A 23,635-nucleotide genomic window follows, 5' to 3' on the forward strand; every position below is an offset into this window, starting at 1 on the left:
GGTCTCAGAACGAAAGCTTCTATTTAGTTAGAAATTAGCACTGATTTACAAGTTGGTGTTTTTTTGGTTTTTTTTTTTCGATGTTTTCAATCATCACTTGGAAGCCTGCCAACTAACAGTGGACGATGGCAGAGAAGAGGCTGTGACTCTAGACGCTTTGGCTGTGAGCCCCCCGAACTGAAAGCCAGGTCTGTGATCTCTTTCTCAGGTGCAATTATTTGCCTAAAGTAGCAATCGCTCCCTCCCCTTCCAAGGAGAAGCCTAAAAAGACCCCAGCAGGATTCACACACGTGAGGTAACCACCGGTGGTTCTGAGTCCATTTCACAGATTCAGAGCAGAAAATTAGGCTTCCCCTGGTACAGAGATGCCATAAACTCCACCAGCCACTGACCACCTATCAATGAGAACTGAGCCACCTGCCACTTGGGAGACACGGGTGTGGCAGACGAGCACTGGGGTAAATGACAGGTCCCTTAGCAGAGGTAAAATACCTTGAACGTGGAGTTCAGTAACTAGTCCTGAGTTCTGCACTTCTTAAGAAACCGATGTGACAACTCTGAAAGGAGTTTCTGTGACTCTCCTTCCCTTTAGCTAGGGGTTGGGCAGTGGTGTGCTGGTGAACCAGCTCTCTGGGGGGGAAAAAAAAGGCCCTGATTGGCAGCTTCGTCCTGTCAATTCCCATGGTGCAAATACTCCCCCTGTGGCTGAATTCAAGTCACCAAAAGTTAAACAATCAGGTTACAAAATTCCTATTTAATAATCAGCTCTGGAAAGTCAATAAAAATGGTTCCAGCACACCAGTGGGGCTGGATGAGATGACAAACCAATCTTTCATGATAAGGTCTTGGCGAGGCTGAAGTCGGGGATGATTTATTGCCTTTTCCTACTAGACAAGTTGGTTGAGTGCTGCCTTCAAGAGCCAGAGGCCAGTATCATCGTCGGATGAGAGACAAGAAATAAATCTGGCTTTAAGAAGCCTCAGTCTTTGGGACAAAGTAACACGGTATGAGCTGAAAACTAAAGTTAGTGACTTCAGTAGACCTGCCCAGCCGTAGAAACTTCTGGATGCCCCTCTTTGGTTACAGTATTCTCAGGGAACTAAACCCCTCACTGTCACCCACCTCAAAGAGAACTAATTGCTCTCTGAAGCAGTCTCGAAACATTCAAGAGTAAACAAAAAGCCCTCTTCGAAGTGTTTATTAAGAAAAGGAAACAAACCGAAAAATGCTTTAAAAACTGTATTTGTACAACAAGATAAATATAGTTTTTCAGACACCGGTTGCAAGTTGCTATGTAACATATCTGACATCGACATTCCAGAATGAATTGCCTATCATGTAAACTTTGCCCCGCTCACAAGATGAACAGAAATGAGGAAAAGATGAAAAATCTGTGGGGGGCGGGGGGAGGGAAAATCACTGGCCACTTGCAAACTGCCAACTTTTTATCCAGGAAACCAATCTTATTCGAACCTGCAAAAGGGTTTAAGCTGTTCCACAAACCAAGATGAAGGAGGGCAAGCGGAAAGCTGTGCGAGGGGGCCAGTGACAGACGGGAAAAGTAAAGTCAGAGTCATGAAGCTGAAATGCACACACTGAGCGGCCAGCCAGCCAAGCGGGCAATTCTGTCTCTCCCAGCGAACGAAGAGTGGACAGTCGTAGTCTGAACTCGGACAATCAAGCTGACGGTGGGCTCAAGAGCAGATACGGAATTCACCCGTTTACAATTCCGTGAGGAAAAGGAATCTGTGAGCGGCAGAGGGAGGCAGTGAGGGCCCAAGACAGGAGACAGATGAGGACACCAACAGCATCTTCTAAGCGATTCGGGGAAGGAGGTATAAGCTTCCCCATATATTCTTAGGACTGACTACTTGGCTACTGAGGAAAGAAACAGGTCAAGAAATGAACGTGAAGAGCCAAGACTCAAGTTGAGAAAGACAGAGAGACAGAGAGAGAGAGAAAGAGAGAGAAGCTGTGTGACTACAGGAAGAAGAAGGAATCCACGAAGCCCAGGGCCAGGAGCAAGACAATTCAGAGGAGTGGCCCCGGACGAGGGGGCAGCAACATGGGGTGAGAGGTCAAAAGGCTTTGGGAGCAGAGCACAGTGAAACCACCGAGACCAAGAGCATCCCATCGGCTCTGTCAGGAGCACAAAGATGTTGTCATCGGCCAGGCTAAAGCGGAAATGGCACACGCTGGGGCTCAGCCACAAGGGCGGGCGCTGGCAGGAAAAAGGGGACATGATGATATGGGGAAAAAGGGACACCGGCTGGACGTCAGCAGCCTGAGTCCACAGCACCCTGGGACTTGATCAAGGCCCCCGGGGTCATAAGAGCCCAGGATTTCAGCCCAAATTCAGCACACCCCAAAGTGCAGGAGAGGGGCCAGTTCACAGGGCAAACAGCAGTGCCTCAAAGGGCTGTCATTTGTCTTGATCTTCACAAATACATTTAGTTTTCAAGGTGCTCCTTGTGGGAACACGGACACACACACACATTTCTCCCATGCCCCGCCCTCCGCCCCCAACTAGTAGGATGTAGGGTTTCACATGTGTGAGCCTGATCCACTTTTGGTTAAGTTTGGGAAAGCCCTCTGAATTTGGGTAGCTGGCTCACCAAAGACAAATATCTTTAAAAACTGGTCTTACAAAGGATTCAGGCCTATCCTTGGCTTCGTCCTGGAAGCAAGGATCACGCACAGCCACGTACCCCGGGCTGCGGGGCCTGTGTGGACACGCAAAGCGGCAGCGAAAACAAGAAACACCCTGCATTTGGACAAAATCAAGGCTGGCGAGTGCCGGATCCAGCAGGCAGGGCGTTCTCTGATCCCAACGTGGGACCTAATCCCAGGACTGCAATACGCTTATTCAACCTTTACCATGGCTCCAAAACCGCCCCTCTCTGTCAGGGAGATGGCTTCGCTCAGGTCGGCTAAGTTGGTCAGGCTGGCGCCGTGGGCCCCGTCGAGCACCTCGTCATACTGCTCCAGGGTCCTGTGGGCTTCTTGGTGGCTTTCATGCAGCTGGGACAGCTTGCTTCTTGCCTACACGACAAAGATTGCTGACATCACACGGGGTTTAGGGGAAAGGTGTCAGGAGAGATATTTTTTTTCTCCTAACGTCCAACCCTATTGTCCAACTCCGTTCACATGGGGAACTGAATTACTCGCCTACACAGTAGAGGATCCCAAGTGACACGACTTGTAAACCACGAGGTCCTTGTCGCTGCCCCATGAGGCCTGTTTATATCCCTGACCCCTGAGAGAGGCCTGTGTTCAAACAAACATCTGTCAATTCTGAAAAGAACTGAAATTGGTAAAAATCCACATTCACGATCTGTTCCAAGTGATAGTAAACATTTCCCCTTTATGGGGTTTTATCACCCTGTCCACTGCTCCTTGTCCTGGACAGGGATGTGAGGCCAGGGAAAGGAGGACAATCTATGAAGTCAGACAGACCAGGAATGTTATCTTAACTGTCTCATCCTGTGTGAGACACTGTGTGACCTCTGGCGGGTGACCTAACCTCTCTGTTAGCTCTTCTCCAAAAAGGACCACAGGAAGCGATGGGTAAAACACCTCCTGTAGCATCTGGAAGGGTGGGCGTTAATACATGACAGTGAACATCACTATTATTACTAACATACGCGCATGGCTTGGATCCTATCTATGTTACACAAACTCCAATTGCTCAGATGGAAAAGACCTAAAATAATCTCAGATCTAAGAAACAATGAAACACAACACAGGGAATGAAATCCCGCGTACGTGTTTGCGATCAACTATTGTCTGCAACCTGGCAAAAAGAGCAAGGGATCGAGTCGGTCAAGAGAGGAAGCACAGCTGGCCACTGTAATAGTGCCAAGGGTAAGCATCACGCCCGTCTGTCGATGGGACACCCAAGGGCTGGCAAGGAGGCCTTGGGCTGTTACATACAGGGGAGCGGGAGGAAAGCCCGCCCTCTGCTGGCGAGCAGCGGCTATAGGCCCCAGGGCCTTCACACCAAAGCAGGATAAGGATGGGGTGCCCAGACAGACTGCAGAACTGGAACAGGGCCCCACGTGGGGTGATGCTCATCACAGGGTGGGGCCTCAGCAATGTACCAGTCCTCAGATCGCACGGGGACAGAGAGGTGCCGGAAAACGTCTCAGACTCTGTCCCTCTCGCTGGTCTGAGAACCGTGCTGGGGAGGGCATTTCTATACCCAAGACTCTCTCCAAAGGAGCCACTGAAGTCCTCACACAGACCCTGCCCATTCCCCAAAGAGGGCGTGCGCCCAGGTGGGGAAGTGGAAGGACAGCGGGGCACAGCAAACAGCCCGCAGGCCAAAGTCAACGTGATGCCGGAGCACACGCTGCAGGACGCTGGGTGCTTGACCTCCAGGCCAGGACGACAGCTTCTAAGAAGAGAGCCTGACATAAACGGGCTGGGTGAGAGCCAAGGTAACAAGTGCCCTCTGTGCAGGCTGGTCACACACCCCGACGTGACAGCTCACCGCAGCTGCTCCGCTGGCAAGAAGGCCCCAGAAGACCCCCCCGCCACCAGCAGAGGCAAGGTCCCGCCCTCAGGGAGATACCTGGTTGATTTCGTCCTGCGTCGATTTCAGGGACTTGATGATGGTTTCCAGCTGAACTTTCCCGGCCTGAATGCTCTGCTCCAGCTGGGTTTCTTCCTGCTGCAATCGGTTCAGCTCCGATTTGGCCCGGTTCAGGTCATCTTCCTGGGACTTGAGGTCAGATTCCTGAGACTGGATTTGGGTCTTCAACGAGGAAATCTGAAATGAGATGAAATATGACAAAAGGAGGAGTCTTAATTCACATCATTGGAACAAGCGGACCCAGTGAGGCAGATACCAGCCTGATGGCGGGACACCTGGGCTTCCTTCCAGGGCCCTCTCTCCACTCGCAGAACAGAAGGAAACAAGGCAGACGTGCAAATGCCCATGAACTGACAGAAAGTCAATTTTGGGATAAGTCAATTTTGAGGCCTGGGATAAGCAAAGGCAGTCTACCTGTCTCCCAGGGGCTAAACATCCCCGTGCAAGGCCTCAGAGGAAGAGATGAGGGCTTTCAATCTGCTGAGCTTGCAGCCTCCCCGGTTTATAATGAGCAGTGAAGACACCAGACGGTGGCAGGGGCGGAGGAGGAGCATGCTGGCCCCGGGGTGCTGTGAGGCACCAGCCAGGGTGAGTTTAGTGGGGACCAAGGCCGTTCACTGTATGACTGACTTGGTGGGTGAGACGGAGGTCAGGCCACAGATGCCTGGACGCTTTTTCAGATGGTATGTCCACAACTTGATTAAACCAGTAGGACGCCTCAGCCTTGTGTTTCCAGGTCGTCGTGAGCCCAAAGAAGCCCACAGGAAGCCCCCCCGCCATGCTGGGCGTGAGACTCACCATCTGAGTCTCGTCCTGGCACTTCTGCCTGACGTCGCTCAGCATGTCTCGGAGCTTGGCCTTCTGCTGATCCATTTCGTCGAGGCGGTCTTGGGCGTCCTGCTTCTGAGCTTCCAGCTCTTGCAAACTGCTCGTTTCCCGGTCTAAGTCATTTTGCAATTCCTAGGGAAGAGTTGCGTCAATGTACTTGAGCATGGGGGGTGGGAAGCATGTCCAAGACAGCAGTCTCAGCCTGGGCTAGAGCCCCCTGGATGTCCTACGAGACCGGCCCCTGCCCGTCAGCCTGTGCTCAGCAGGCATCCGGTGCACACTTGCTGTAAATGTGTGCATCTCAGTTGGTGGCCGTGGCATGACCTCTCACTAAGTCCCTTGGCAAATATTTACTGATGGCCTAAGAGTGGCCAGGGTCTGGGAGAGTAGCTGGGTCCCACCAAGAAGAGCTATCCGGTGACATGTGGTCAAGGGTGGGGAGGGGAGAAGCATCACCCAAACACAAACAAACTGGGAGGAACAGAACCGACAGAATGTACGGGTGCTGCTGGGTGGACTCGGGGCGGGGGGTGGGGGCACAGGGAGACCAGACTGACACTGCACGGAAGTGGGGAAGGGGGTGTGGGGCTCCAGCTCCAGCAAAAGGAAGCAGGGCCACGCAGGAAGCCCCCGCAGGACGTTCAAGTATGAGCGTGGGACAGGATGATTCTCCACTGTTGACGTTGCCCCAAATCGGCAGTATCTACCCAGACGACCAATAAAGGTACCCTCAGACCCGACCAGGACACCCCTAGGAAGAGCACCCTGGGGGTGTATGGTGCACATGAAAACATGCAGTCTATGGGAGCAAAACCTGGGAACCAAGTAAATTCCCACCAGGCGGGCCTGGCTCACAACTTACGGCGTGCTCATACCCTAAAGGAAGCTGCACCTCATACTCGAGTTACAACGTGAAGCCCGTGGCCAAGCACATGTGTATGCTGCATTCTGGCGTTCGTGCCAACAGGAAGGAAAGAACACGCACGCGACCTTTCTGGAAGGCCTCGTGGGAGCTAACTGACGACATCTCTGACAGACCAACAAAAGGAGCAGGGAGGGGACCTGGGCCACGAGGGGATGGTGGCCATGAGAATCAAAGCAAGGGAAAGATTTGAGGGGACCTTTGGGGGTAAGAGAGGACGGGGATGGTGAGGCCGATCCCCAGGGCCGGGCCGGCTGGGGCTTTGCTGGTGCCATTTTAGGAGAAAACCCAAAGCAGGCACAGGGCCTCCTCTCTGCCTTGAGGATGAAAATGTCATGGCTCTCACCACTCTAGACAGCCAAAACACACCTCTGAGTTATGCTGGGGAGCTAGGCCCTCTCTTCCCCAGTCTCCCTGCCCTTGGCCTTGAATTCAAGAAGCGGAACTTCAGTGTTCAAGTCTGGGGAAGGGAAGAGGATGGTGGTAGGGAGTCCCAGACACAGGTTTGCCACATCTGAGGAAACAACAAGTGACGGAGGAAGAGGACACAGAGCAGGGAAGAGGGCCAGGCCTGCTGTGGTGGCCTGAAACATCAAGGAATCTGAGCCTCATTCTGTAACGAAGGAGGGGGAATCCAAGAGCCCAATGGGGACGAAGACCCAGCTCATGGTCAGGATGGGAGCTGGGGTCAGAATGCGGGAGGTGTCTGAGCAAAGAGAACAAAGAAACAACCCAGAGAACCTGCAGACTTAATTCAAACCCCCCTGGAATCCCCAGCTGGCTCCTGCACAGAAACGGACAAGCTGAGGCCAAAGTTCATAAGGAAATGCAAGGGATTTGGAAATGCCAAAACAATCTCGAAGGAGAAGAAAAAAAGTTGGAGAACTTCTACTTTTCAGTTTCAAAACTTACTACAGACATACCTCAGATATATTGTGGGTCTGGTTGCAAATCACTGCAATATAGCACGTGTTGCAATAGAGTGAGTCAAATGAATTTTTGAGTTCCCAAGTACATGCAAAAGTTATGTTTACACTACACCACAGTTTAAGTGTGCAATAGTGTTATGTCTAAAAAACAACGTACATACCTTAATTAAAAAATATTTTATTATTAAAAAATGCTAATCATCACCTGAGCTTTCAGGGAGTCGTAATCTCTGAACACAGATCACCATAACAAATATAATAATAACAAAAAACATTGAAAGATTGCGAGAATTACCAAAATGGGACACAGAGACACAAAGTGAGCAAATGCTACTGGGAAAATGGTGCCAATAAATTCACTTGACGGAGAGTTGCCACAAACCTTCAATTTGTAAAAGAAAAACAAAACAAAACACACAGAATCTGTAAAGCACAATAAAATGACATATGCCTATACAAAGCTATAGTCACCAAGACAGCGTAGTACTGACCTAAAGAGAAATGCATGTGGAACAATGGGATAGAACAGAGTCCAGAAATAAAGCCACACATCGATGGCCAAGTGACAGTCGACAAGGGTGCCAGGCATTTGTTCAACAGGGAAAGAACAGTTTCTTCAACAAATGGTGCTGGGACAACTGGATCTCCACATGCAAAAGAATAAAGTTGGATCCCTACCTCACACCATATACCAAAATTAGCTCAAAACAGACCAAAGATCTGAATGTAGGAGGTAAAACGATAAAGTCTTAGAAGAAAACATAAGGTAGGGGCGCCTGAGTGGCTCAGTCAGTTAAGCGTCCGACTTCAGCTCAGGTCACCATCTCTTCATTCGTGAGTTCCAGCCCCACATACGGCTCTGTGCTGATGGCTCAGAGCCTGGAGCCTGCTTTGGATTCTGTGTCTCCCCCCTCTCTGCCCCTCCCCTGCTCGCACTCTCTCTCTCTCAAATATAAATAAACGTTTAAAAAATAAAGAAAGAAAGAAGAAAACATGGGGTAAAATCTTTGTGACCCTGAATTTGACAATGAGTTCTTAAATATGACATTAAAAGCAAGAGCAGAAAAAAAAAAAAAGGAATAAACTGGACTTTACCAAAATTTAAAGCTTTTGTGCTTCAAAGGACACTATCAAGAAAGTAAAAAGACAACCCACAATTTTTGCAAATCACATATCTGATGAAGAAATTTTACCCAGAAAATATAAAGAACTCTTACAACTCAGCTATCAAAAGACCAAAAAAAAAAAAAAAAAAAAAAAAAAAAAAAAAAAAAAAAAAAACCCACAAAACTTAATAATGGTCAAAGGGTCTGAATAGAAATGTCTATTCAAAAGGTACACAGATGGTCAATAAGCACATGAAAAGATGCTTGGGGCACTTGGGTGGCGTAGTCGGTTAAGCGTCCAGCTCTTGATTTTGGCAGAAGGAAGGAAGGAAGGAAGGAAGGAAGGAAGGAAGGAAGGAAGGAAGGAGGGAAGGAAGGAAAAACCAGGCAGACACTACGGGTGCTCGCCAGAAGGACAGCGATGGAAATAGAGGTGAAAGACTCCGGGAGGACAGGGAAAGGGCACAATGGGAACAGAGCCGTGGGGGCTGAAGCTTCTGCTGCTTAAGTAGCCTGAGGACAAAGGACTCGCACTCCATGCGGGGCCCTGACCCACAGACTGTGCTAGCCGGCACGGCCAGACCCATCTGGGGACAGGTGGCAGGAACCCCAACCAAACCTGGTTTTCACAGGGGAACTTCCAAAAAATACGTAGTATTCTGTCTGTGCCATCAAGCACTACAGCAGGGCCCCAGCCCGGCCTGCTTACGGACGACGCCCCCACAGAACAGCCAGTCTGGCTGGCTTAGGGCTCCCTCCCAGCTCTGGGGGGCTGTCGGGGCACACAAGGACCCCGGCACCTCGAAGGCTGCAGGAGCCCACCAGCCAGGGCTCCAGGCAGCCTGGCCGCACCTGCCACAGACCACAGAGGACAGCGCCTCCGGATGTCAGAACGAGTCTCTGCACAGGCCCGACTTCTTCCTCAGAATGACCTGGAGCAGGCGCCAGAGACCTCATGATGGTTTCCTTGGTAGCGACAGGACATTATAGCACCCGGATCCTCAGGACCATAATGCAAACCAAAGCATGTTCATGGCAACCCAGACACGATAGGAAGGCAGAACCAGCCACACATCTGCGTCACCCAGGCCCGGGCGGGAGGGAAGACGAGGCCGGCTCCACCAAAGGACTAAAAAGATGGAGTGAGGTGACACAGATGATGGAGGCGGGGCGAGGGCTCTACGTCTGGGGGATCAGTTCTAGGACACGGGCGGAAATCAGAGATGTGAGGGAGAATAAAATGACACGATGAAAGTACATACATTCAGAGAAATAAAGTCACTTTGCTTACAAGGTGGTCTTGTAGCTGAAGAAGCTCATTTGAGCAAGAAACCCTTCATCTCAGAGGCAGGCCAGTCCCTGCTTTCCAATCCAAAACATTCCAGGAGACCACCTACGGCCTAGTCCTCACGGCCAACGTGCACAGAGTGAGAAGCCAGAAAAGAAGGGTCTGGATACTGCACGGCAGGCACTGATGAGTGTCCTGAGGCAGGGTGGGCACACCCACCCCACCTCACCCGCAGACCACAGCTAGGACGGACAGCACTTCCCACAGATCAGCGGAACGCGCCCTCCAGCACCCTGAGAGCCCAACTGAGTCAGATGGTACTTACTTCCCCCAGCTCAGGTTCACGCCCTAGGAGGTGATCCAGAGAGAACCGGCCACTCTCGCAGCGCACCCGGCAGCCAGCCACTGCTCTCGGCTCCGTGAGCAGCCCGCGCGCTGAGCCTCGTGGCCAGCTGAGGTGATGGAGGCCAGGAGGCCGAGCTACCTGCCCAGGTCACTCAGGTGAGACACGGCGGAGCTGGGGTCCTGACCACTTAGCCAGGCTCCTCTCCGGCCACAGCTCGGAGCTCAGAACACTCAGAGTCCTCAAGCAGAGGACGCCGGTCCCTGCGACATGACTCGGCCTCACCCACAGGGCGCCACAGCCACCTCTAGTGTCCCCACAGTGGCAGGGCTTTCTCTATCCACCCAGACTGGAGACCGTGGGGACCCAGGTCTCTTCAACAGTGTAGCTGCCCAGTGCTGATGGCTTTGCTCCTGGTGCAGACTCCCCTCTGCTCAAATGATGGAGAAGAGCAGGAAGCGGCCCGAGTGAGCCCTGAGCAGGTGCCAGACTTCGTTTCCCAGCCCCACAACTCAGGAAAGCAGAACGCTCGTAACCAATGCAGTACAAGACCCAGAGATGTTCAGTAACTTGCCCAAGGTCACACAGCTACAGAGAACTGAGTATGAGCCCAGGCAGCCAGGCCCCCAGTCTCTGTGTCACCACCACCTGCTAGGAGACGCTCCAGGAGGCGGGACTGTCCGAGAACAGGTTAGCAGCCACTGTCTGAGCCTCAGAAACTGAGACTCGAGTGAAAAAAGCCAAACACAAAAGGTCTCACGTTGAACGTCCAGAGCAGGTATGTCCATGGAGACACAAAGCAGATCAGTAGTTGCCGGGGTGGGGAGTGGGGAGGGCAGTGGCAATGGAGTGTGAGGACTACACGTCATGGGGTTTCTTTGGGGGTGATGGAAATGTTCTGGAACTAGACAGAGGGGACAGCTAAGGAACACACCAAACATGCGAAAAACCAATGAACTACTTGTTCTAAAGTAGCAAATTTTATGTTATGTGAATTATATAGCTCAATGGAAAAGAGAGAGAGACAGAGAGAGAGAGAAAGAAAAGAAAAGAAAAGAAAAGAAAAGAAAAGAAAAGAAAAGAAAAGAAAAAAAAACCCTGTCTATGGTTGTAAGAAAGGTAGAAACGTCACTCAGAAGTGCAAGGGTGGGGCTACCTTCCCCTTGCCCCCCCCCCACTAACCGGCAGGCGCCCCCCTCCCCCCGCCCCCCCCCCACTAACCGGCCGCCCCCCCCCCCCCCCCCCCCCCCCACAGGACAAGACCCATCTGCCCAGGGTGAGGCTATTCTTACCTGTACTTCGTTGGTTTTCTGTCTGATTGCCTCTTCCTTTTCCCTAATGTCCTGTTCCAGGGAGTATTTCTCTCTGGGCACAGAAAAAGAATTCAGGAAAAGCACAGATGAGTGATAGCAGGACTACAGCCATGGTGTATTCTCTCCACGCCGACTTCTCAACACCCAATTCCGTCCATACCCACGGAACCCAACTCAGCTGGTTCCTAGGAATGACCCTCAGGGATCGTGCCCTCTACATCATCCCCTCCCCCATCAGCGAGTCCGTGGCTACGAGGAGGCACTGTTCCCAATGAGACCACTCGAGCCCCTCAAGCAGAGGGAAAAGGAAGTCAGAGCGGTGTCCGGGGTGAGGAGGGTTCAACGCTCCCTGCTGACTGTGCCCATGGAGGGCCAGGTGCTTCCTGGGCCCTCCTCCCTCTCCTAGAACTAACTGGTGGGAGAATGCTGCTTTGAAGAGGAAGCATCTCTTTATGCCAGATTTGAGAGGACAGACACCCCATCCAAAGCCCTTGTTTACAGGTGGGGAGACTGAGGCAGCAGGCACAGAGAGGAGCCAGAGACCTGGACACAAAGGCTCCCTCAGTTTAGCTGTCGGTCCTGAGCCATAAACTTGCCCTCGGAGGCTCAGCCGTTCTACGTGCTGAGGGGGAACAAGGCCCATCCTAAGGGCAGGGGGCAGGGCCTATGGCTACCTAGCAACAACCTGCCTGAGATTCCACAGCCCAGACTGACTCCAACTGAGGATGTCATCACTCGAGCTCATTAAGTCAATTCAGGAACTCGGGGGAATGTGCCCTGCTTCGCTTCTGCTGCATGAACTTGTTGACGGCCAACCTGTGTGCCTCACAAGCCTGTGGTACTTGTGGTAACAAGCTGGGATAGGGCCTGTGTAAGGGCCAGATTCCGAGGGGAAGGAGCTTTAACACACCTCTGTAACTGGGCAATCTCTTGACTGATATCATCAAGTTCCTTCACACCAGTGAATTCCCCTGATCCAAGAGAACTTGAACCATCCTGGAACCAAATTCAGACACAGGGTTAAAACTTGACAAGCTGATGGGGCGCCTGGGTGGCTCAGTCGGTGAAGCGTCCGACTTCGGCTCAGGTCATGATCTCACGGTTTGTGGGTTCGAGCCCCGCGTCGGGCTCTGTGCTGACGGCTCGCAGCCTGGAGCCTGTTTCGGATTCTGTGTCTCCCTCTCTCTCTGCCCCTCCCCCACTCGCGCTGTCTCCATCTCAAAAATAAACATTAAAAAATTAAAAAAAAAAAAAATTGACAAGCTGAGGGTTGCCTGCCTCCCTCAGTCGATGTAGCCTGTGACTCTTGATCTCGGGGCTGTGAGTTCAAGCCCCGCACTGGATGCAGAGATTACTTAAAAATAAAATTAAAAAAAAAAATTTTTTTTTGACAAGCTGACCTCACCACCCAGCAGGTGCTAGTATGAGGGATACAATCTCCAATTCACTAGGGCAAGTGGCAAAAGTGCCAGAACCCAGCTGGATAACTATGCCAGTGGCCCAGCCCCACCCCCAGCCCCTGGTGAAGGCGGGGCCACGAGAAGGCAGGCTACAACAGCAGGGCACTGGCCTGCTCACATGGGCCACTGCCGCCACCTGGTGGCAGGCTGCGGGAAGCCACAGGAGCACAACAGGGATGTGGCCAGGGGTACTCACCTGGATGGGAGTGCCTCTCTCCGAAGGCGGGACCATGTCCGGTGAGAGGACCTGAGGGGGGTCGATGCCTTTACTGACCTTCTGCTGAATGAAGTACATAGCTAATGCGAATTGGTCTTTACTTAACTTCCCCGTTTGCCTCGTATCAGCCAGGGCCCTGGGAGAAGGCGGGATGCTAATTAGACATCAGACAAGAATTCGGCCCCGCCTGGGAAGTACAAATCACAGAACCCCTCCATTTAAAAAACGAACAGTGACAACACAAACAGCGGGGCACAGCAGCGACTCCTTTTCTGTTGAACATCCCTCTCGAGGACCGCAGTCCCGCCACCGGCCACCCAGGCATCCGGCCCTACGGCTGGTGAAGGAGGGGCCGTCAGCACAAGAAGGGGGGCCCCACCTGGCTGGAGAACCACCGAACCCCACCCCACAGTCCGAGGCGGTGGGCCTTTGGGAAGGCCTCATCAACAATTACCAGGAACGCAACCGGCTCTTTATGGTGTGTGTGTGGAAGACAGTGAGGGTCCGGTACGGAGCCGCTCTGGTGGAAGTGAAAGCTGGGCCCGAGCGTGCACCCTTGGATCTTCAGCAAGTTCCCGCAGCCCTGGGTTATCTGAGCAGCCTGAGCTGCTGGTTTTCAACGGGGATGACAGCAGCAGCATTTTGGGTCGTCGTCACGAGGAGCTAGGGCCTGGACGGCCACCCGCGGCCGTGCTGCACCGGACGGCCCCTCGCTGCTAAGGGGCCCTGCTCACGTGGCCTTTGGGCATCCTGGTAGACGGGCGGCACGTGGAGCTCCCGCGGAGCCGGGGTGGGGGAGAAGCTTCACAATCAGCCCGGTAACGGAGGAGCCGGCCGTCACGGGAAGGAAAGCCTCACGCAGTAGGACAAGGCCTCCGCATCTGCAAAACTGTCTCACCCTGGCCACTGCGCAGGCGGTCTCACCTCCCACTGCAGTCGTGACCGAAGAGCGACACCCCTCTAACTCGCAGCCAAGGAGCCGGGCGTGGTGAGCAGACTCGGGCCCAAACACCAACGCACAGGGCCACGGGGAGCACGGAGACCCCACTGAATATCGCTGACACGCGCTGGTTTGCAAACGTCTTCATTTTTGTCGCGGTTTGAGGGCGAGGTGTGAGGATTCTGCCTGTAAGCGTCGGTCCTGCCGCCTCGCCTCGCCCACGGCTGCTCCTGGGCTGAGGCCTCTTCTCTCCAGCCCTCTCCTGCTCCCGGTCTCTGAGGGAGTGTGGGCTCCGAGGCCTGCAGGCGGGGTCAGCCACCAGCCGGGGAGGCCTACACGCGCCTTCTGGCTCCGTCCTTGTTTCCTCCCTGCCGTCCCCCTGGGCGTGCTATCTGCGCTCCCCCCGGCCCCCCGCAGACAAACCCGGACTGGCCTTTTACTCTCCCAGCGGTGATTCCAGAGCCTGCTCGTTCTGTCTTTGCCCTCTGCTCCTTATGCGTTCCCTCTTCTAATCCGAGCGTATTCGTGATTTCACCGTGCTGCTTCCACGTTGTGGCGTCACTGGCAGGTGGAGGGACTGTCCCTATACTACGACTGGGGCGCCGCACCGCTACCTCTGAATCACATGCACGTTCGCTTCAGGGTGATAAAGGGCACACGCATTTTATCGGTTTCTAAAAGGGGACGCCAGATCTGAAGGGGCCGACAATGACTGCCCCGGACCTGTCGGAAGCAGTCGGCCTCCACTAGCTGTTTTGGTGACTGACTCTGGGTGTCACACACTTGCGAAGGGAGAGCCTGTTCTCTCAGGTCGGGGCCTCCCGTCACAACGTGGACATCTACGAATTCTCGCCGAGGGCAGCTATTTCCACAAGCTACTGAGCAACGTGCTGTCACTGCTCTTCTACTAGGCGCTTATCCAAAGGATACAGGAGTGCTGATTCATAGGGGCACATTACCCCAACGTTTATGGCAGCGCTATCAACAATAGCCAAATCATGGAAAGAGCCCAAATGTCCATCAACTGACGAATGGATAAAGAAGATGTGGTTTATATATACAATGGAATACTACTTGGCAATGAGAAAGAATGAAATCTGGCCATTTGCAGCAACGTGGATGGAACTGGAGGGTATTATGCTGAGTGAAATAAGTCAGTCAGAGAAAGACAGGCATCATCTGTTCTCACTCGTTAGTGGAATGGAGGATCATGGGGGAAGGGAAGGGGGAAAAATGGTTTTAAACAGAGAAGGAGGCAAACCCATAAGAGATTCTTAAATACAGAGAACAAACTGAGGGTTGATGGGACGGCGCGAGAGAGGGGAAAATGGGTGATGGGCATCGAGGAGGGCACTTGTTGGGATGAGCACTGGGTGTTGAATCATGGGAATCTACCCCCAAAATCAAGAGCACAGTGTATACACTGTACGTTAATTAACTCAACAATAAATTCTATTAAAAAAATAAAATAGGGCGCCTGGGTGGCTCAGTCGGTTAAGCGTCCGACTTCGGCTCAGGTCATGATCTCGCAGTTCGTGGGTTCAAGCCCCGCGTCAGGCTCTGGGCTGACAGCTCGGAGCCTGAAGCCTGTTTCTGATTCCGTGTCTCCCTCTCTCTGACCCTCCCCCGTTCATGCTCTGTCTCTGTCTCAAAAATAAATAAACGTTAAAAAAAAATTAATTAAAATAAAATAAAATAAAATAAAATAAAATAAAATAAAATGCCACTGCTCTTGCTTGGAGAGGTTCACTTCTCCAGAATTATACAGAAATTCCCTCCCTGTGACTCCCAAGTGAAGCCCCCTAAGCCCTGAGAACAAAAGTTAGAAAGTGACTTTCACCACTGGCCAATTACAGAAGGAGCCATCCCAGCACTGGGAAGACTGCTCTGGTTCACCCTGAAGGAAAGTGAGGGTGGGGCAGTCCCCATGGCTGGGGACCAGAGTCCTGTTGACCACTCACCCCCCTGACGGCAGTGGAGTCGCTGACCTTCACAGGCCTCCTGGGGAAGGCGGCCACAGCCCCCACTGCCCAGGGTGGCTTTGCTAGAGTCCCTGGAGACGTACCACACACTCGCCCCAGAGGGGCAGGGCCATGCATCTGCACCCTGACTAGCTGTGGCAAAGGCGGGGCCTCCTGCTAGAACCAGCAAGAACTCGCCCCAGACACTCAAGCAAATCGCCCCACAGCTTTCCAGAGGGACTAAACAGGCAGCGAGCTGACATGCCCAGGATACGGGGGAAGGGCCTTCACACTCGTACCTCACTCGGCACCCCGATCAGCCTGCTGAGGATTAAGTGACAGGCAGAGGTGGAGGCCCTGACCCCCAGGCCCTGAAGGTCACCCGCCCTTCCTTCAGCACAAAGCTTATTTCCTCGGGGCCCCTCGGAGCCACCCGTGGCCATCACCTCCACACGGGAGGCCCAGAGGGAGCAGACGTCCAGCTACCCATCCTTACCATATGTGTGCTAGAAGGTTCTGGGTGAGGCCCGAGTGCATGAAGATCTCCTTCACCTCCTGGCCACTCACGTAGCCATCCAGGTCCAGATCGGTCTTCAGGAATATCTCGTCAAATCGCATCTTATCTGCAACCGGCACCACCCAGCTCACTGTTGGCTGAAAGGGGTTTCAAGACCATTAGTCTAGAGCTTCTAGACTATAAACCATAAACACACGCTATTAAAGGGCTTTCACATGCTCCTGATGGATGCTCTCCGTGCATTAGGGCAGCACCACGAAACGAGAGGGCAGACAGGAGCCCCACTCTCTAAACAGGGAAACTGAGGCAGAGAGCAGTGCACACCAACTCGGTCAGTCTCACCTGGTGGCCAACGTGCACCTCTCCCACGCCATCGCACAGCCCCCTTTCTCCTTGTATTCAGAGGGAGGTAGAGACCCAGCAGGTCCAAAGGGACTTGAAGGGAAGCCAATGACCTCCTTCCAGGAGGGGACTTCAAGTGCGCCAGGCAAGACCCTGCTGACGGTCCTCGCTAGAAGGACGGCCTCCTGAGAACCAACCAGCCCTTCCTGGCCCTCTCGTTTTCTGCCTGCAAACACTTCTCTGCAGCTGCCAGAAGTATTCTCAATGCCCACAGTTGAGGATTCTGTACTCCACCCTTTGTCCCTGACTCCATTCCCCGTGACATGGCAATCCCCCCGTGAGGTGTCCCACCTGGCACTGATGGGCAGTGAACACGTCTGCCCGTGTGAAAATGGCATCTGCTAGACAGGCAGGCGCTCAGGGCCCCCTGGCGCTGGCTGAGGAGCCCGGGCCCCCGACGAGCATGCCGTCCACCCGCAAAGCCCCACCGCCCCCAAGGGCCCTCACAGGCGGACAGAGCTGAGTATCTGAGAGCCCAGCGTAGCATCATGTCTGCAGTCATGGGGCTTGGCCACCCGCTGCACGCGTGACCCCTCACACCGCCTGCTCAGGTCTACGTGAGGAAGGCAAATGCCACTGAGGGTTCACCGGGGCCCGGGCACCTCCTAATCCAGAGGCACCAGGGCCCCTTCCACCGCTAATTCCAGACGCATCACCTCTGACCTTTGGTGTGCTCTCCGAACCAAGTTCCACAGTGCCTCTACCCGTTTTTCTAGAGATGTTCCTCCTTATCTGCTTTTTCTGAACAGGTCTCCCTCGTTATCCAAATCCAGTGGGATCCTAACTCAAGCACCGGGAATCCAGAAAGCAAGGGTGGGAAGCAAGGGACACCACATTACCCGTATCATTTCGGTTCCAGGATTTCGGATAGGGAGTAGAATGATTTAGTCTGCCACGGATTTATCAGAATCCATGGGCCAAATTCAAACAGCAAGGGCTCAGGCAGCAAGAGTTCAGAGACCTGCGTTTTCCGCGTCCCATTATATGAATTTTGTAAGCCACCCCAGGGGAGGCATAAAGACACACGTAAAGGATCTCTAGCGAAGAAGTTTGCCGCCTTCATATCCAGTGTCTGGAGCAAGCTAAACCTCAGACGCCAAGCAACCCAGAGAGGAAGTAACAGTGGGTCAGACAGGCTGAGCTGAGGGGGACAACGGTTTCTGTGCTCCGCAGGTCCCAAGAGGTTACCACTCTGGGATGACTAAAGTCCTGATGTTCGGTGTGCAAACAAAATGGCTTGCTGCCTGATTTCTGAGATCCCAGAGCAGGTCGGTGGCCAGACTCCAACGCCCAGCCTTTTCCTCGGAGCTGGGTCTCCCAGAAGGGGCTGGTCTGGCAGCCACAGGCCCCAGTAAAGGGGAACAGACCCTGCTGGCTGGAAGTGCCTACACCCCGTAGCCGGCTGGGAGGACAAGACCTGGTGGCATTAGTCTGGAGGTGAGAGAAGCAGAGGAGGGGACAGCATGGTGACTGCGGGTCCCCAGAACTGCTCGATCTCATGTCTGTGATTCCACCAGCGCCCTCATCCTTAGGGAAGGGGACATACGTCTTCCTCCCTCCCCCATCCTGACAGAGGTCCCCGGTAAAATAGGTCTAGTGGTAATCAGCAGCACGCTCCTAGGATCCGGGGAGAGTCACCAGATCACCATGGATCTGGGTTACAAGGCTAGTCAGTCTGCACCTGTCAGCAACTTTGGCCCCACCTGCTTCCTTGTCAGTAAAACCTATTACCACTAACCTAACCTACGGTAATTAATAAGAACTCTTGGCAAGAATTTTGCAGACACAAGGCACTAGGTTGTCTTAGAAAACAATAGCTCACGCGGGTCCAAGTTACCAGCCTCGGCCCTCGCTTTAACTCCACCCCCATCCTTCTTCCTGTTTCTACAGGTTCCCACTTGAGAGCCTTGGCATATGCTAGTCCTCCGACGGCTTTTTGTCATTCAGGGATCAGCTCAGGGCACCTCATCAGTGACCGTCCAGTTGACCCCACCTACAGGAGCACCTCAGTGCTTCCAGGCTGGGCCCTGTTCTGCTTCTCATAGCTATCTGACCTTCCTTAGTTTATGGTTATGCTTATCGTCTATCTCCCCAAGGAGGGCAGAGGCTAGTCCCACGGTCACTGCGCATGTCCACAAAGTGCTGGGCATGGCTGGTGGTTTGCCGAGCTGAAGATGCCCACACTGGACCATCTGGATGCTGGGCTTGTTGACCGACAGCCATGTGAGACTCACCAACCAGAGGGGAAGCCCCATCACCTGTGCCTCTCCACACGGCCGTGGCAGTGACGGGGAACGTGTGAACCCCCCCAACCCCCAACCGACCAAACCACCTCGGCCCTCCCTGATGGGACCCTTACTCTTCGGTGCAGCGAGCTCCTGGAAAATGAGCCACTAACCGCACCCGCCCAACCACCACCAGGCAGAATGCTTAATTTTATTTTATTTTATTTTTTTACCCCCCCCCCCCCCCCAGAATGCTTAATTTTAGAATGATGTCACGTGCAAGAGGAACCACTGTCTGATCGTCTATTTCTGTAGCGTTCAGTGCCTGACAATTTGGGGGTTTTTTATTGTAATTTAAGTGCCTGTCATTAAGCTTTTGATTGCTGAGGCACCCATTTCAAAACTATCCATCTCATATAAACACACTGCCAGCCACACAACTAGGAAGCGCCAGGCCAGCCCATGACGGTCCCCACTAAAAAGCTCTGGGTGACCTAGACAACTGGCCGCCTGAGTGACCCTGCTTTTCCCTTCCCCTGCTTTCATTCCCACTCTTATGTTTTAAATTCACCAAGGAAGAGCGAGCCTGAGAAACCCTAGGCCCCCACCCTCGACCCCGAAAGAGGCAGAGTCCCGTGCCCGAGCTCACTCTCTCTCTACCCACGACCTTGCTGTGGTGGCCCTGGGGGTGACACGCACTCTGCAGGACCTGTGAGCAATGAATCTTCTTTTTTCAAATTTTCCGGATGGTTGTTGCGAAATGTAGGTGCACTCTGCAATCCTACCAAGAACCACAAAGACACCTCCTCCAGGCCAGAAGCGTCCGTGGGGGCTCGCCACAAGTCACGGGGGCCCGAGTGAGCGCCACAGGCGCTCCTGGCCGACAGCGCCACCGACTGACAGGCCGAGACCAACACAACACACTTCTACTTTTATCGTTCGTATCTGAACTTGCGTGGCGGCGCTGGCTGGCCCTCTTCGTGTCACCTTCACTGCTCCGCCTTTGAAGCCGCAAGTGAGGCAGAGAGCAAGGCATGACTCAGGATGTACTCACGGCCACATTCTTCCATGTTTTAGATCATCTCAAAGGTGCCTCTTTATAAAAGAGCCCTCGATGGTGTGCTGCATTTGCCAGAACAAGACGCGTCTTTCTGACACACCAGATGCTGCCTGCTGGGACTCAGAGCCCCCACGCTGTCCTCCTGACGAGACAGATGCCTCCGCTGCTGGCTGGTTGTTCAACAGGCTCACTGAGCATCCAAGCACCTGAGACTCTTCTGACACTGAGATTCTAACCAAGGACTAACTGTTCTCATGAAGCTAAGGTGGGGGTGGGGGTGGGACGGGGAGGAGACCGAGGATACACAATTAACTACACACCAAGCCAGGCGTGGGAAATCTACAACGCAGGGTGGACAGAGCCCGGGGCACGCTGGCTGTGGTCATGCCAGCGCCCCCCGATAAGGTGCCCATGAGCAGAAGCCTCACGAAGCAAAGGGCTGGGGTGTGATCTGGGAACGCACCGCCCAGCAGAGGAGCTACCTGAGGCAAGGGGGACAGAGACACGAGGAGAGAGCCCAGAGGTGGGAGCCAGCTGAGGGTGTCTGAGGAAGGGCAGTATTTGTGTGCAAATGAATGAGAAACTTAATTCTGCATCCCCATTGCAACGGACTGAATGTTTGGGCCCCAACCCCTCCCCAGAACTCATGTGTTAAAACCCTACCCCCAATGAGAGGGTATTATGAGGTAGAGCCTTTGAACGATGATTAGATCATGACGGTGGAGCCCCATGAATGAGATCACGGCCCTTATAAAAAGGACCCTAGAGAGCTCCCTCGCCCTTTCCACCATGTGAAGACACAGCAAGAAAATTCCATCTGTGAACCCGGAGCTGGACTTTCATCAGACACCGAATCTGCCGGTGCCTGGATCTTGGGACTTCCCAGCCTCCAGATTTTCTGTGAGAAGTAGATATCTGTCATGGTCACCTATCCTATGGGACTCCATTACACTCAAACAGACTAACATACCAATCATAAACATTGTTTTAAAAAACGCAATCCCAAGGGTGCCAGGGTGGCTCAGCAGTTTGAGTGTCTGGCTCTTGATTTCAGCTCAGGTCATGATCTCAGGGTTGTGGGATCTCGGTGCTGAGCATGGAGCCTGCTTAAGATTCTCTTTCTCTCCCTCTCCCTGCCTCGTGCACACTCTCTCCAAAATAAAAAAAAAAAATTAAAAAATAAAAAAGGTATGACAGTTAAAAACATAATCACAAATGTTACCTTTTGGGGGTCGAAAGTTACTTGCTCCCAAGGTGCATCTTGCTGGGACTCTATACGTGCAAATGGCTGCCCTGAGAAGCAGACACTGTACCTGTGTTTGCTTGAGACTGTGCTTGGGGGACAAGCTTCCCGTGCTGTTCAGGCTGCTGACGCTGCCGTGGGAAGGGGTGGAGCGGAGGCTGTCTTTCGGCGGGGGGCTGGCGGGCAGGACAGGCACAGCTCCTGGGAACACGGTCTTCTTTCTCTTGGAAGGTGGGATGAGGGAGGGGGGCAGGACAGAGGGCACAGGCTCCTTCTCGAGGGCTCGGTACACCAAGTGCATCGCCTGTGAATGCAAAAGAGAATTACGTTCAGGTGGCCAGGCGCAGGCCTGCTCTTTCCAGGGCTGCAGTGATGTGACATGGGCTGCTCTTTTTGAGGTCACTTCCAAGCTGAACAGAGTGAAAAATAAACCTTTTCTGATGAGGTATCTTCCAATGCATAATTTTTCCAAGAGGTGTGTAATCACGCAAGACCCACATGAGCACAAGAGGAGTTCAATCATGCCAGACTCCACACGTGTCCCTTCACCACACAGGAGGGCCACCAGCTCCAGGGCTGAGGACTCCCACAGTACTGGAATTTGGAAGTCTAAAGACGCACTGCGATGTGTATACGCCTGTTTCAGGCAGGCAGAGAAAAGAAACTTTCTCTAAAACAAAGATTTAATCCCGTTTTAAAGTGTAATAAAACCAAACCAAAATCACAGCCCTTCTCCCTTAAAAAGATCCCTTGTTATTTGCAATACAGACCAGATCACTAACATAGGTAAAATTTATCGTCACTCAAAAACACTACAAAGGGGCACCTGGGTGGCAGTCAGTTAAGCGTCCAATTCTTGGTATGGGGCTCAGGTCATGATCTCAGAGTCGTGGGACAGAACCCCTGTTTAAGACTCTCTCTCTCTCTCTCTCTCTCTCCCCCCCCCAAATACCCCCCTCCGATTCTTCTCCACGCACACATTATCTAAAATAAAATTTTTAAAATTTCAAAAGAAATTTTTAAAAAGTGCTACAAAATGTTAAACCCAGCTAGTGATGAAAAAAACCCCAAATGACACAATTATAAGACCCATTTATAGAATAACATAACTCCTGGCTGAAATGATGGGAAATAACAAAAACAAAACAAAAATGGAAACCCAGGGCTCCTGAGGCCGTGAGGGGAGGGGCACGCGTGCGGGCTCACTCTGGGCCAATTATCCCATTCCTGGGCATCACCCCAAGAGCAGTTAAATGATACAAATACCTCAAGTCAGTGTGGCCAGAAGAAATATAAAAAATAAGTAATAAGGGACTGGGGGAAGGGGAAGCTAGTGTTCGCTGGGGACAGAGTTTCAGGTGTGCAGGATGAAGGGTCCCCAAGATGGGTGCTGGTGACGGCTGCATAGCTGTGTAAAATCATTAATGGCACTGAATCACACACGTAAAAATGGTTACGATGGTAAACTTCACGTTATATGCGTTTTACAATAAAAAAATAAGAATAATGCACGGCCAGTAAAAAGAACAGGATGATGGAGACACACGGAAAATGCTCAAAGTGAAAAAGGCAAAGCAGAGATGACGGGGGAGGTGGGGAAAGACCCAACCAGTGCTGGTGAGGGTTAGGGGTCAGAGGGCGCTGCTGGAGAAACTTCTAACCGACCTGGGAAACGGCTGCAATTGAATCTAAGTTTAAAATCCTCAAAGGCTTTACACACATATTACAGTAAGGAAATAATAAACCTCAATTCGTGTGTATGTGGTAAATCACATTTTAAGGAGGTTTATGATTTCTAGAATGGAAGATGAATCTTAGGGATACTAGGGAATTCCCAGGTAAGTCACAGTCGGGTTTTGTTTTTGGTTTTTTTGGCTTGGTCGAACTTAACTGCTATTTATTAAAACACTATCCGTAACTACAAGAGACTACTTTCTTCTACTTTGAGATTTAAGGGAACAAGGTGAGTGAATAAATTCCCTGAATGGGAGAGAAAGGTCAAAGGTCAAAGGTGTGAGGTGGAGGGAAGGGAGGAAGAAGAGGAGGGACAGAAAGACACAGGCCCGGAGTGAGGAGGGCTGGCATGTGAGGATGTCAGTCCGGTTGCTGGGGCAGCTGAAGAGCAGGGTGGGAAGGTGCAGGGGCGTGGAGGGAGAGCAGCTGCCTGGGAAGGCAGTCGACAGGGCACAAGAGCCCTAGTCAACACAGAGACAAGCCACTGCCACTAAGAGGAGAAGGGGTGGAGTGCCGGGGCTCTCGCATAGGCATAAGCAGACCCGAATGCAGA

General features: G+C 52.6%; 1 protein-coding gene across 5 annotated transcripts in view; it reads right to left on the reverse strand.

Moving 5' to 3' along the window:
• EPS15L1 (epidermal growth factor receptor pathway substrate 15 like 1) overlaps positions 1-23,635 on the reverse strand; it is a 97,733-nt gene that overhangs the window by 35,617 nt on the left and 38,481 nt on the right. For all 5 annotated transcript variants that reach the window (XM_049640126.1, XM_049640125.1, XM_049640124.1 and 2 more), the window contains exons 9-16: positions 21,419-21,652; positions 16,398-16,555; positions 12,980-13,136; positions 12,234-12,319; positions 11,303-11,375; positions 5,393-5,554; positions 4,574-4,771; positions 2,878-3,042 (exon numbers count right to left, since the gene is read on the reverse strand). In XM_049640126.1, the coding sequence (XP_049496083.1) occupies positions 2,878-3,042; positions 4,574-4,771; positions 5,393-5,554; positions 11,303-11,375; positions 12,234-12,319; positions 12,980-13,136; positions 16,398-16,555; positions 21,419-21,652 (1,233 nt within the window). The remainder of the gene's footprint in view (positions 1-2,877; positions 3,043-4,573; positions 4,772-5,392; positions 5,555-11,302; positions 11,376-12,233; positions 12,320-12,979; positions 13,137-16,397; positions 16,556-21,418; positions 21,653-23,635) is intronic.

Source organism: Panthera uncia, chromosome A2, assembly GCF_023721935.1.
Source record: "Panthera uncia isolate 11264 chromosome A2, Puncia_PCG_1.0, whole genome shotgun sequence".
Lineage (NCBI taxonomy): Eukaryota > Metazoa > Chordata > Mammalia > Carnivora > Felidae > Panthera > Panthera uncia.